This window comes from Canis aureus, chromosome 11 (assembly GCF_053574225.1).
Source record: "Canis aureus isolate CA01 chromosome 11, VMU_Caureus_v.1.0, whole genome shotgun sequence".
Taxonomy (NCBI): domain Eukaryota; kingdom Metazoa; phylum Chordata; class Mammalia; order Carnivora; family Canidae; genus Canis; species Canis aureus.
The window spans coordinates 10,954,573-10,969,276 of record NC_135621.1 but is presented as its reverse complement, the minus strand read 5'-3'; the positions used below and the strand labels follow the sequence as shown (position 1 = coordinate 10,969,276).

Here is a 14,704-nt window from a genome sequence, read left to right as displayed (position 1 = left end):
TCCTGTTCCCAATTGAGTTCCAGAATGTGCTTTGCTCTACCTCTCCTCTCTACTGAATATATATAATAATCCAGTGTTCCAGAATTTCATTTTGTAAAACATGCTGAAATCATCATCATGTCATGTAGGAGATAAATTCATTATTCTGGTATATCTCAAATTGGTTGGGGGGAGGGGGCTCATAAACATTCTTGGGGATCCAAGAATTATCTCAGAAATTTTTAAATTGTATTTTCATTTGGAAAACCACCATAACCAAGTACTGCCAACATTTAAGTGCTACACTTGGTCTCCAACTCCACTGAAGCCTCATAGTTCCATTCCTACTCTTGGTCTCTAATAATAAGAACAGAAGGGGATTCATCTGTAAGTGATATCATTGTATCAAAAACTCAAATAATAAAAAAAAAACCTCAAATAATATAATGATGTACCACATGAATAATGACAGTTTTCAAAAGCTCAAATAGGAAAGTGAGGGATTAACATGGACTTGCCAAATTCCTAAGAATTTGTGTCTTCAATGAGATCATAGTCACATTGCAAATGGTCATTTGGTTACCAAAAAAATGTTTCCTATTGAAGTAAATTATATAATTAAATTACTGACAATGTCAATGTCATCAATTTTGTTATTTTGTTTTCCTTCACAAATTTTCTGCATATGAGCTACAGGTATAAGAAATTTATAGTTGGTTCTCACCCTTAAGAGAAAAATCAACATTGAGGTCCATACAAATTTTTTTCCTTTGAAAGAGATGTAAAAATTGTCACGTTTGAGAAATCCTCCCTTACTCAAGATTATTAAATGGCGAGTAAACGTCTTACTTACTTTACTAAACCCAAGTTTCCATGGATGCGTACCTAACATCTCTTCTATCTTTTCCAAAAGCTCCTTAGAACCTGAGCTTATGAGCCATTTAAAGTGTCGAGGCAGAAGAATTGGAAGGAATTCCATTATTTTTGGAAACTGCAAAGCTGTCATTACAGTTATAAATGGAACTACAGGGTCAGAGAAAAGAACAAAACAAAACGTACAAGTGAGCTCACAGAACAACTGATGTGATAGACTTTCCCCCCGTAGCACAACCAGCTCATAAAATTGAAATTTAAGAGAGAGAAAGAAATTTACTGTAACCGGCAGGAAAACTGAGCGGTTTATACAACTGATTTTGTACTCGGGTGGTAAAAACTGTGTTTAACTCCAAAATGTATGTTCTTCAAATGCTTAGACAGCCACTTCTTAGTCTTTTCTTTCCTTTTGCGTATAATATAATCAGAGTAAAATTTGGGACTCTGTGATATAATGATAAATTTGAAGCTAAGCATAACAAAGAAATCATTTACATATTAACCTTTAGAACCATTTTCCTGACTGTCATCGTGATTCTTTGGTCACTGAAGTCATCCGATGATGCCGTTGCATATCAATTATTTGATATAATTAAGAAATGAAATACTCTATTCATGTGAGTGGCCAGATAACAAACCATACTAAGAAATTATTTCATACCATTTTGGACTGCAATCTCCAAAATATCCTTATCTCTCTCCTCTGCCTTCTTAAGCAGAATAAAAATTGGAACTGAAGAGCTGACAACTCAACTTTCCCTTAATGACTCCAGGTAATCCCATGGACACAAAAGTCAGAGAGAAACACAGTTTTAAAGCCGGGGAGGGGATCCCTGGGTAGCTCAGCGGTTTAGCGCCTGCCTTCCATCCAGGGCGCCATTCTGGAGATCTGGGACCAAGTCCCACGTTGGGCTCCCTGCATGTAGCCTGCTCCTCCCTCTGCCTGTGTCTCTGCCCCCCTCTCTCTCTCTCTCTCTCTCTCTCTCTCGTAAATAAATAAAATCTTTAAAAAATAAATAAATAAAATAATAAAGCTGGGAAGGAACTAGAAGAAGCTTAAAGATCATGTCACCCAACCTCCCCACCTTATCCATAAGGAACCTGGAAATTACAATGATGCATCCTAAATGAAACAGAAACAGAGTTGCAAGAGCAGATTTTAAAAAAGAACAGTATGCCAAGATACTAAAGTGGTAATATCTCTAAACACACTAGTTCATTAAGTATCTCATTTATAATAAAACTGGATGATAAAATCACACCTACCTTTGTTTTCCAGAGGAAGGCACATCTCGTTTTCTGGTAGAGACTCTTCCCGTCCATCCTGCGTAGACTGTTTTTGACCTTTCCTTTCAGTTTCCTTTTGGAAAAGTCTCAGCATTTCCCTAAGATTTTCAAAGTTGAGATTTTTATAGCTTGAGACAGCATTTACCCAAGCTAAAAATTTATCTATCTTGTCACTGGAGAAATTACAGTCTCTAAGAAACAGGGAACAGATACTTTTTTGATTTGGTGGTGACATATCAGACTGTAAAAAGTAAGATGGGAATCCGTGAACTTGATAGCTCCTCAATCCCATAGGTCTCACTTGCACCTTCACTCGCCACCAAGGACCCATTATCGGAAAACGTCCAAACACGTTACATTGCTCTTGAGTGTTTTCATCAGAAATTATGACTTTAAAAAAAAGAAAAGAAAAAGTTAATGTAAGATATTTTACAACCGCTTTTTCAGTGTTTTAGCAAATCTACCACTGTCTTTAATCCCCCCACAGCACCCTGTACGGATGTTTATTAGGGTATCTCATATTCCACTTACCTGTTTCTCTGTTTCCCTTTACTGAGCTGTGAGCTCTCTAGAATGAAAACAATATTTTACTTGTCCTTGGATTCCAAGAGCTAAGTACAGTACCTGGCAAAAGTCTGTTGTTTCTATTTTTTTTTTAAGATTTTATTTATTTATTCACGAGAGACACAGAGAGAGAGAGAGGCAGAGACACAGGCAGAGAGAGAAGCAGGCTCCATGCAGGGAGCCCGACGCTGGACTCGATCCCAGGACTCCAGGATCACGCTCTGGGCCCATGGCAGACGCTCAACCGCTGAGCCCCCCAGGGATCCCCTGTTGTTTCTCTTCTAAAAACAGTCATCTCTCTGCTACTCTGACCTATGCCAAAAATCATCTTCCTGCAGTTTCTAAAAAATGCCGTGGTCCCTCCCACCACAAGGCCTTTGCATATGCTGTTCCACATGCCTCACATGTTCTCTTCCTTGCTATTTAACCCCCTTTTACTACAGATCCTAATTTAATTGTCACTTCCTCAGGAAAGTCTTCCCTGAATCTCAAGATTCTAACTTCTCATAGCACTGCTTATTATTCCTTCTATCAACTAAGTATTATGGTCACTTCTGTAATTGTTTAAAGAATGCCTGTTTAATTCACCAAAGAATAAGCTCCATTAAGACAGAAGCTTCATTATCTCATCTCCCTGGGCATCTCGGCAACAAACGGCACTCACTTGCTTGGAACTTGGTAGCCAGTCACTAATACTTTAGGATAAATGAGTAACCTTGCACAAATACTTGACAACTGTCTGTCTAGGGCACCCGGGGGGCTCGGCAGGGGAGTGTCAGAGTAGCTCAGGGTGTGACCCTGGAGTCCCGGGATCGAGTCCCACATCGGGCTCCCTGCATTGAGCCTGCCTCTCCCTCTGCCTGTGTCTCATGGATAAATACATAAAATATTTAAAAAAAAAAAAAAAAAAAGAAAGAAAACTTTCTAAATGTGTGCTGCCCACTCTCATGTGACTATTTAAACTCTAATTAAAACTAGACAAAACTTAAAATTCAGCTGCTCGGTTGCAGTAGCTGCATTTCACGGTCCCAATAGACGCGGGCGGCTCGCGGCCACGGGAGCGGACGCTGCAAGCACAGAGCGAGGCCTGCGGCACCGAGCAGTCTGGGGGGGAGGGGGGGACCACTCAACGACCCTCAAACACCAGTCAGTGCGCTCGTCACCGGGCCTCCACAGCACAGCAACTGCACAAGATAAACGCACATCAGGACGCGAACGAATCCACCACGCCTGGAGGCGCGTCCTGTGTGCGTGCTGTCCAGGTGGCTGAAAAATAAATATTTGACTCCAGGCAGGACAGGAAAACAATTTTATTTTACTATTATTATTATTATTTTGGAAAACAGTCTAAGACTCTACTTCTGGGATGCCTGGGTGGCTCAGTGGTTGAGCATCCATCTGCCTTGGGCCCAGGGCGTGACCCCGGGGTCACGGGATCGAGTCCCGCATCGGGCTCCCTGCATGGAGCCTGCCCCATTCTCTCTCTCTCTCATGAATAAATAAATATTAATTTAAAACACAAGTCTCCTTCTGGGCGTGAACACAGGCTTGACGTCCCGCTGTTTCCTCGAGGACGTAAACAACCCCCCCAAGAGCCTGGATCGTGGGGCGCCCACCCGACCCGCCGACCCGGAAGCGCTCCCTCCCTCCGGCCGTCCCACTCCCTCGGGCCGCGGCTCCCTCACCGCGGACGCGCCCGGGGAGCGTGCCGGCCTTGACGCCCCCGCCGCACAGCTCCTCCGCGTCCACGAACTCCAGGTCTTCATCGTCCTCCGCGTCCTCCCTCACACAGTCCTCGTCCTCGTCCTCCAGGTTCTTGGGTGGCAGCAGAGGTCCCTGCAGCTCGCGCAAGGGCTGCCTCACCAGAGCCATGGCGGCCCCCTCGCGGGTCTCCTCGGATCCCGGAAACCCCGGGCACCGTACGGCCACCATCAGCCAATCAGCTCCGCGGGCTAAGAGGTTCCGGAAACGCCCCCCACAGCGGCTTGAGCGTGCGGAAGGGCGGGGCGGCGGCGAAGCTCCGCTCCGAGGGTCCCGCGGGAGGCGGGGCTAAGACGCAGCAGGGGCGGGGTGAGGGCAGAGCTCCGACCCAAGTCCCCGCGGGAGGCGGAGGTGAAGCGCAGCAGGGGCGGGATGAGGGCGGGGCATCGGCGTAGCTCCAGCCCAAGTCCCCGCGGGCAGCTCCGCCCTAAATGTGCCGCGGGGGCGGGGCTAAGACGCCGCAGAGGCAGGGTGAGGGCGTAGCTCCGCCCCAAGTCCCCGCGGGAGGCGGGGCTAAGACGCAGCAGGGCAGTATGGGGGCGGGGCATCGGTGTAGCTCCGCCCTAAATGTGCCGCGGGGGCGGGGCTAAGACGCAGCAGAGGCAGGGTGAGGGCGTAGCTCCGCCCCAAGTCCCCGCGGGAGGCGGGGCTAAGGCACAGCAGGGGCAGCATGAGGGCGGGGCATCGGTGTAGCTCCGCCCTAAAGGTGCCGCGGGGGCGGGGCTAAGTCGCAGCGGGTCGGTATGGGGGCGGGGCATCGGTGTAGCTCCGCCCTAAATGTGCCGCGGGGGCGGGGCTAAGACGCAGCCGGGGCGGGGCGAGTGCGGGGAACGGCGGGAAGAGCGCGCGCCGGGCGGCCGGCCTGGAGGGTCCGAGCTGTGCGGGGCCGTAGCCCGCCCTCCGGGCAGCGTCCAGTGTGGCCCCTGCGGAACCCCTAGCACGTCCAGAGAGAAACGTGAGGGAAGGCCGCCTCCAGGGAGTCTAAGGAGCCCGGAAAAGCAAGCCCCCCCAACACCCTAAAACGAAAACAAACCCAGATGCTCCTCCGGAAATGGGCCACCGCCCAAAGCAGCGGATCTGCAGTCGGGAGACCCGCTTAGGCCCCACTGCTTTGCTCCTGCGTTTCCTTAAACCTTTGAGTTTATGACATCGGAGGCTCCTGCGTTCAAGGCCGGGTCTCCGGGCCCCGGGCCACGCGCAGTGTGTGCGGGTCTAGGGCAGGACCCAGGATTCAGGCTTTAGCGCACGTCCCAGGCTGTCTCCTGTGATGCTCAGCCAGGCTTGCGAACTGCCGGATCGCACGACGTGCAGAGGCTTTTCCGTCCTTTCCTCTGTGACCCCAAGCTGGTCTCCCAAGCTCCCCCAAGCTGGACCACGCCGGCCCCCAGAGGGGCAAAAAAAGCATCTGCTTACAGTTGAGAGTATAGACGAAGACTGGGGAAGGGAGGTACAAGAGAAAGGACCGTCCGTGGCTTTAAAAAGTATTCTGGGGGGACACCCGCGTGGCTCAGCGTCTGCCTTCGGCCCAGGGCGTGACCCCGGGGTCCTGGGATCGAGTCCCCGCACTGGACTCCCCGCAGGGAGCCTGCTTCTCCCTCTGCCTGGGTCTCTGCCTCTCTCTGTGTGTCTCTTGTGAATAAAGGAAAATTGGAAGTATCAAAAAGGAAATTGGAGTATCAAAAAGAGTCATTACACTTCATCGTAACACATTGAATACATAAAAAGTGATGTGGGGCACCTGGGTGGTTCCATCAGTTAAGAGATTAAGTGTCTGACTCTTTGTTTGGGCTCAGGTCATGATCTCCAGATCCAGAGATGGAGCACACTACCCACTCTCCATGCTCTTCCAGGAGTCTGCTTCTCCTCTCCCTCTGCCCCTACTTCCCTCTGCCCCTACGTCCCTACTTCCCCCATACTCTCGCTCTCTGTCTCTCTCTGAAATAAATAAATCTTTTTTTAAAAAAAGTGATGTGCCCACTAAAAAACAAAGACAAACAAAAACAAAAAATATATATTTTTAAGGGGAAAATTAAGGGAAAAAGAGGGAAAGTAAGAAAAGAATGCCAGGTAAGAAATTTAAAAAGAAATTCTAAAAATATAAAACACCAGGGACACCTGGGTGGCTCAGTGGTTGAGCGTCTCCCTTTGGCTCAGGATGTGATCCTGAGGTCCTGGGATCAGGCCCCAAATCGGGCTCCCCACAAGGAGCCTGGTTCTCCCTTGCCTATGTCTCTGCCTCTCCCTCTCTCTCTCTCTCTCTCTCTGCCTCTCATTAATGAATGAATAAATAAATAAAATCTTTAAAAAACACACACCCACGCACCATTTTGCAATCCCTGGCTCCATAACTGATTCAAGCAAGGGCCACCAAAAGATACTAAAACCATTAAGTGAAAAGTCAATGGGAAACTCTGGCTCAATAGTCTCATAGCTATACCCGATTATAAATAGCAAAGGGGAAAAATGTACTTTTACAATGAAGATATTTGTCAGTCACCCCTCAAGTTATCAAGCTTAATGTCATTAATGAGACAAACTGATGTTATGTGTCTCATAGTATGATGTACAGAAAATGAACTGTGACGTATTCTTGCCAAGAATATTTAACCTGATTTTAATTAAGGCTCTACACCAGCATTGTCCAATAAAAATATAGTATGAACTACATATGTAATTTAAAAATTTCTAGTAGCCACATTACAGAAAGAAACAGGTACCAGTAATTTAATGATGCATTCTCTTTCATCCAAAATATGATTATATCAACATGATAATCAACATAAAAATCACTAATGAAATATTATACACTTCTTTCCATGCTAAATCTTTAAAATCTGGTGTGTATTTTATCCTGACAGCACATCTTAACTTGCACTAGCCACATTTCAAGTGCCTGCCTGACTACCATATTGGACGGCACATTTCCAGAGCTAATTTCCAACTTGCCAAAAAATCCAAGAATCTGAAGTATGAACTAAATAATACCATGAGAAAAGAGAAAGATCTAGAACAGAAGTCAGAAAACTGTTTTGTAAAGGGCCATGTAGTAAATATTTTAGGTTTTTGCAGGTCATATAGTCTTTATCACATAATTCTCCTACCACTACCTCCTTCTCTTCCTCCTCCCTTTCCTTATTTCTCTTTTTTACAACCCCTTAAAAATATAAAAACTGTTCTTAGCTCCAGTGCTGCACAAAAACAGCCCATACTATGTGCAACTTGACCTGGCATGGGTGTCATTCTATAAGACAGCTGACCTGGATTTTCCAGAAACTCAGTGTCATGGGGGAAAAGGTAGGAAAGAGCAAGAGGGATTCTGGGATGGACATAATTCCAGTAGCTGAAGTCAAGAACATAAAGAATAGCTCCAAGATGGGCAAGAGCACTGTACTGAAGCCAGAACCCTCGGGGCTTGGGGAAGCCACAGTAAGGTTAGGGAGAAGCCACAGAAGGTTATAAAAGGCTTAATTAACCATTTTTTTCTTGAAACCATGGCTATTCATCTCATACTAATCAAGCCCTCATTTCAATGCCCCCTTGAAATCTATCCTAGGGAGTGCTTGTTAAATAAATCAATCTAAATCATGAAGCAAAGGTTTTTTCAGTATCTCCTTCATATTGCTTCCTGTGTGGAAGTTTTTTTTTCCCATGTTATACATAATGTGTCATCTGGTTATTTTGGAAATGTGTTTATCTTAGGATGCTTGGATCGTATCAAGGCAAGTAACTGTGAAGTTATCATTGGTAAAGCCTAAGCATTTAATCTGAAGAGCAAGGAGGGCATAAGGTTTAGTGACTTGTTTAATTAACGTGATGAAGGAAAGCATGCAGTTAATGTGAAGTCATGATAATGATGGTTTCGCAATTATACGAAAGCACTTCAGTTTCATCTATCTAGATGAGTGTTTTAAATTAGCATTTTGTCTCTTTCATCTGTTAAAGTAATGTCTTATCAGGAATGGTAGAGTCAAAACAAGAAATGAGATAAATGATAGGATAACCAAAAAGACTGGTAATTGCATACGGAGCAGAATGTTCAATTTCATTCAGTCAATGGGCAGGCATGTGTGCGACACCTAGTACTACTGTCATCGGATAACTGGTTCCCCTCTCGTGCTAGGCACACAGTAGGACTGTGCTTCCCTACCAAGCTGAAGTTAGTCATGGTCATCTAACCTGCTTTGGCCAATGAAATAAGAGCAACATATCCCTTCAAGGTGGAAGTATTTAATTGCAGGTGCTCAACTCTGTGTCCCTAATTATTCCTTACCTTGGTGATTGTGGGAGTGTGAGGAGCAGCAATGAGCCACCATATAACAGCCAACTGCCCTGGAGAGTTCTGTAGGCCTATAGTAAACTTTGAGTAAACGAGAATAAATCTTGGTTGTGTTAGTCCACTAAGATTATGGGGTTGTTTGTCTTATCAGCAGAACCTAGCCTATGCTTCCTGACTTAAGACTGATCGTATACTAGATGGTTGTGCTGGTGGGTACAGTGAGAGACATGAGGAGACAATTATAGCCTCTGCCAAAGAGTTCCTATAAATTATAATTAAGGTATGTAGATTGCGAGTTAATGGGCCAAGGGGCTGGAAAACTGTACTGGGGGCATGATTCAGAGCAATTTGGAGTGCTGAAACACTGAGATAGCATTGTGCAGTAGGAAAATGGATTTAAGGAAGTATAGAGTCCCACCCACAGAGGTCTGATATCTAGTTTCATAAAAGTCTTCAACCAGGAATCCAAACTCGGAGTAGTTAAGGAGTGATATACCAAAAAGGAACAAAAATGCTGAAGATAAAAGGCTTTAGGGAATGTGTCTAGTTGACTCATATTAATTAATACATAAGATATATCTTAACAATTTTTTAATGATATAAAAATGGGTATCTTAGTGGCTCAGGTCATGATCCCAGGGTCTTAGGTTCAAGCCCTGCATTGAGCTCCACACTCAGTAGGGAGTCTGCTTGAGTTTCTGTCTCCCTCTCCCTCTGTGCCTCCCCCTGCTTGCAAACTCACACACACACACTCTCTGTCTCTCAAATAAATAAAATAAGTCTTTTTAAAATGATATATAAAATAAAGAGCTGACATGAAGTTTTAAGATAAAAGATAAAAATAATTCCCCTCTGAGGAGACTGGTTGGGTAATAGTACAAGATCCCTTGAAACCTTCAGGCCCTCTTCTTTGACATGGGTGACTCAGTGGAAATATTGATGTAATTAATTGTCGTTGATGTTAAGCCCCTCTCTCTAAATGTCGCAAAGTAATGGCCCCAGTTACATCAACCACGATTCAATTTCATCTACATTATTATGCAAGTTTTTACTCAAGCTAAAATAATTGGAGGGCTAAATCCATGCCCTTATGTTTCTATTTCAATATATAAGTTTTTAAATTATAGGAGAATATATTGATTTTAAAAAGTATCACTTTCTTAAATATATTTTCTAGAGCTTCCTTTCCTAACAAATATGCCACAATCCAGGTAATCACCAAAGCGAAAGCACATCGACTCTGGTGCCACAGAAGTATGGCTGCAGATTGATCCCTCGCTGGCCATCTTGGTCTTTATTTGTTAGGCATTTCATGAAAATTATTGATCGCATTCTGTATAATAAGTGAACAAAAAACAGCAAAATTTTGGAAAGTACTAGTGATAGGAGCAAATGGTTACAACTCATGTATTCAGTCAATACATATTGGAGGACAGTTACTGTTCTGGGCACTAGAGAAGAATAGTGAACAGAACAAGTCCTTGCATATCCTAGTGGACAGAGATAGTCAAAGAGCAAGTAAATATAAATATCAAGTGATGATGAGTATGGGAGGCCAAAATAAGAGATTAAGCGGGAAGAAGATGACCGGACTGGAGATTTGTTATTTCAGAAAATGGGAATTGATGGACATAGAGGCAGAGATATTAAACTGACATTGATGAGGTAGTGTGTTATATTGGCTCTGGGATGAATTCTTGAACAGAAGAAATGCACACGAGAAACAAGTGAAAAATGTAATGCTCACACAATCCAAAGCCAGCAGTGAGTGGGGAAGACTGACTTCATGGAAGGGGAATCTGTTTGAGCATTCCACAGGCTCCGCCTGATTGCAGAAATCAGACTGTCTTCAGAGTAGCAGGTGTGTTTTCCTAGGCTCATTTTAAATGGCTGGAAAAATCCCCTGCATTTGTGAGCAGATTCTACAAATGACGCATACTTCTGACCAAAGACAGGGGGGAAAAAATCATCCAGCTTATGAAGCGTTAGAGAAAAAATAAGATCCAAAGAACTAGGTTGGAATGATAAGAAGCAAAAAGGGAAGGAATAAGTGAAAGAGAGATAAGTAGCATGTGGGAAGAGAAGTACATTGAGGATAAAGCAATCATAACAAAAAAAGAATTTGAAAGTTCTCCTGAAAAAGAAAGAAAAAGCCATAATGCTCTACCGACAGCTCATTTTACCCAATGGCTTATTTCATTCAGGAATAGAAAATCCGTGAAATTCCATTTTTGAGAGAAGAAAACAAATTTGGAGAGGACACAGAAAACGTTTTCATACTCAGAAAAGTAGAACATTTATGTGTTGTTTTCTTCTCTTTTTATTTATGAACAAGAATAGTAGCTAATTTTGAGTGCTTACGATGTGTCAAGCATGAAGTGCTTTTAGTGAATGAACCCATCGACTCTTCCCAACAGTCCTATGAAGTACGTACCAATAAAATGTCCATTTTCCTTCTGAGAAGGTTAAATAACTGGCTTAAGGTTGGAATTGGCCCAGCCAGGGTTCACACCCAGGGAGTCTGGCTCCCAGGGCCTGTGTTCTTCGCTGCTATGCATTCAGGCACAGCCAGGGCACACTTGGGGGAGCATGGAGACGCATGTTGCTGCAAAATAAACCTTCTTCTCTGATTTGTTTGAGATTTGTAGCACACACATTTCTTTGAGATCCTACAATAGATTTAAAACAATTACAAAGATAAGCACATGGCAAAGTCATCAGTAAGTGATAAATAACTCAAATTGCACAGAGGTTTCTTATTTTTCACATAGCTGCTGGATCAACCTGTAAGAACTCCATACTCAGTGGTTTAGGATCAATAATCCACGTGGGAGAAATGAGTGTTCTTTACCTCTTTCTTGGCTAGCTCTGTTTTGGAAAGATTATTGTTGGCTGACACCTTCCCCATAATATTTGACCACTACTTCATATTTTGAGAAAAACCTCTTCCTTACAGCTCCCACACTGCTCTTTAAAAAGCTTCACCCTATTATCTCTTTGTTAAATTGTATCATTGCCAAATGATGGGGGTAAGCACAGGGTCTGAGCCATTTCTGTAGTGAGGAGAAGGGGATTCACCTAAAAAGATGACACTCAGATATCAGAACACCTAATTAATCCCTAAGTTGTGTCTCTTCTTCCTCTTCCTTTAAAATGTCTCTTTGATTGTTCCTTCATTACTACTACGTCACACTCAGGGCCATCCCTAGGGTGTGTGGAGCCACGTGCAGATCCTGTCAACAGGGCCCCGTCAATGGAAACAATTTTAGCCACCCCATATCAGCATGCCAGTGCCATTCCAGCTGTCCAATCTCATGTTCACACAACCCCAGAAACAAAAACAAAAACTAAAAAACCTGCCCTGCCCAGTAGGTTGTTTGGCTTGTCCAGTCACCCTTCTAGAACCGAGACCTAGCCACAGAACCCCAGGATGGCCACATAAGCATGACTCATGGAGCGACTGGGGAGATCTGGCCAAGTCCGCTCATTGGACAGGAAGTGGGAGATGATCCCCCAAAAGAGAAACTGGTACTGACTGAGCCCATGTGGGGCCTCACTTCTGTCTTGAGGGGCCCCACCCAGATGGACCCCAATCCCATCTCAGCGGGTCCCAGGTACCAGAAAGGGTCTAAGAGACATAAAGAAGTCCTTTCAAAGAGTGAGCTCCACTGAGGCCTGGGGCCTTCGTTAGGGGCCCTGGGTTACGAGTCTAAGAGCTACAGCAGCACCTTTTCTGTCCCTTCTCACCCAACTTACTACAACTCCCGCCTGGTTGGCTTCACAACCCCCACTTTCTCTCCTTTTCTGTTCATTATCCTCATTGTGCAAACATACCACACGTCCTCTTGTGTGCCATGTTCCTTCTTATTGGTTTTTATGAAGCCCTCAGTGGTGGTCCTCATCCGGATTCTGGCCTAGATCCCACCTCCTCTCGTCCACTCAGGAGCAGTGCTCCAGCAATCCTCCCGTCTCTCCCATATCATTCATTTCTCTCTCTCTGATGAGTGATTTCCGTCATCACACAAACATGCCACCTTAAAAACCCATTCTGTGTCCTCACTTCCCCCACCAGCCACCGACCCATTTACCCACTTCGCAGCTCTCCTGCAGCAAAACCACCTGAAAGGAACCCTTGATTCCTCTCCACTTGTGCTCTGCACAAAGGCATTTGGTAGAGAAGGCAAGCGTAGAGGCGGAAATCTAGTTCATTCTTTGTTTACCAAGCAAATGCTTGACACAGGACTTTGTCATTTTTGAGGAACAACATTTGAAATTGATCTGCCTTGAGGCATCATTATTTCCAGTTGGCCAGCCGGAAGATTTTTTTTTTTTTTTTTTTTTTTTTTTTACTGATTTTGCACAAAGATCCTCAGGTCCCCTTGGTCTTTGTTAGCCCACTTCAGTCAGACTTTCCCCATTGTCCCCCTGAAACTCCTCTGGTCCAAGCTCACCGTGTAACAGTCACATGGGTAAATCCAATGGTCGGTCTATTTGTCTCCTCTTGCTGCTGTAACAAAGTACCACAAACTTCGTGGCTTCCAACAACCCAGATTGCTTATCGCACGGTTCTGGAGGTCGGAAATTCAAAGCGGGTCAGTGGGACTGCCTTCCTTCTGGAGGCTCTAGGGGACAACGCATCCTTGTCACATCACTCCGCCCTCTGCTTGCACTGTCCCATCTGCTGCTCTGTCTCTGATTCCAAACCTCTTGCCACCACCCCCCTTCTAAGGACACTTGTGATTACATTGATCCCACCCAGACAATCCAGAATAATCTCCCCATTTCCAGATCATTAGCACAATCACATCTACCAAGCCCCTTTGCCACGGAAGGTAGCATATTCACAGGTTCTGGGGACTAGGCCGTGAGCATGGTCGAGGGGCCCTGACTCAGCCAGCCAGTTCTCTCTTACATGACCTGTCAGCTGTATTTGATGCACTTGATCTCTCCTTGCACCTTGATATATTTTGGGCTCCTGGTTTCTGGGACATCGCAGTCTCTTGATTGTCTTGCCCTCTTGTGGCTGCTCCTCCTGAGAAGTCTCCCTTGCTGGTCTCCCTTATTCTTCGTCACCACACTCGGTCTTTGGTCTTCTCTCTACACTCTTCATTTGGCCTCGTGTCTGTAAATAGCGTCGATGTGCCACAATGTGTAAATCTACGTAGTACTTGTCTGTTCCTCTCTTTTGAACTACAAACTCGTATTTCCAACTGCCCGCCCAACACCTCTATTTAGATCACTAATGTGCATTTAACACTTAATATGGCCACGTATGACTTCCTGACCCTTTCCCCACAAATCTGCTCCACCTAGAGTCTTCTGCATCAGGATGGACGGCAACGTCACCCTCTTGGTTGCTCTAGCCAAACTCTAGATCCATCCCTGACTCCTCTCTGTCTCCTATGTCCCATCACCAATCCATCAGCAGATTCCACTGACTTTACCTTCAAAATATGCCCAGAATCCAACAAATCTTACCATCCCCGCCTGCTTTCCCATAGTCTCATCTCTGTCTGCCTTCCTTTCTGTGCTAGCTTTTTCCAATAGCCTTCTAACTGGTCTCCTGCTTCCAGTGCTCTCCCTACAGAGCATTTCTCAGCGTAAGAACCATAGCAATCCTCTTAAAACAGGTCTTAGTATATTACTCCTTTGCTCAAAACTCAGCAAAGATGCCCCATCGCACTCATGGTAAAAGCAAAAGCCTACATGCTCCGCCCTGCCATCAATCTCACTGACTTTTACCTCTTCCTATTCTCTCTTTGTTCGTTCTGCTTTGGCTACCCTGGGCTCTTTCTAATATTCCTTGAATATATCAGTCTCTGGGCCCTCACACCACCTGTTCCCTCTGTCTGGAAAATATCTTACCCAGGGATCTGGGTGGCTAGTTCCCTCACCATCTCTAAGTCTTTGTTCATCTATTATTTTCTCAGCAGGACCTTCCCTGTTCACTCTGCCAAAGGCGTT

The 14,704-nt window shown here is 44.9% G+C and overlaps 1 protein-coding gene across 9 annotated transcripts in view; it reads right to left on the bottom strand.

The window, feature by feature from the left end:
• Nucleotides 1-4,773, bottom strand: part of HELB (DNA helicase B) — a 31,397-nt gene extending 26,624 nt beyond the window's left edge. For 4 of the 9 annotated variants that reach the window (XR_013388767.1, XM_077913744.1, XM_077913745.1 and 1 more), the window contains exons 1-3: nt 4,389-4,773; nt 2,119-2,529; nt 833-1,002 (exon numbers count right to left, since the gene is read on the bottom strand). Coding sequence is in view for 7 of the 9 variants with exons in the window: in XM_077913744.1 (XP_077769870.1) it covers nt 833-1,002; nt 2,119-2,529; nt 4,389-4,635 (828 nt within the window). In the remaining 2 variants the exon portion in view is untranslated. Of the gene's footprint in view, nt 1-832; nt 1,003-2,118; nt 2,530-4,388 lie in introns of those variants that run through there. The other 5 variants (XM_077913747.1, XM_077913748.1, XM_077913746.1 and 2 more) reach the window with 5 other exon arrangements.
• Between the last annotated feature and the right edge of the window lie 9,931 nt (nt 4,774-14,704).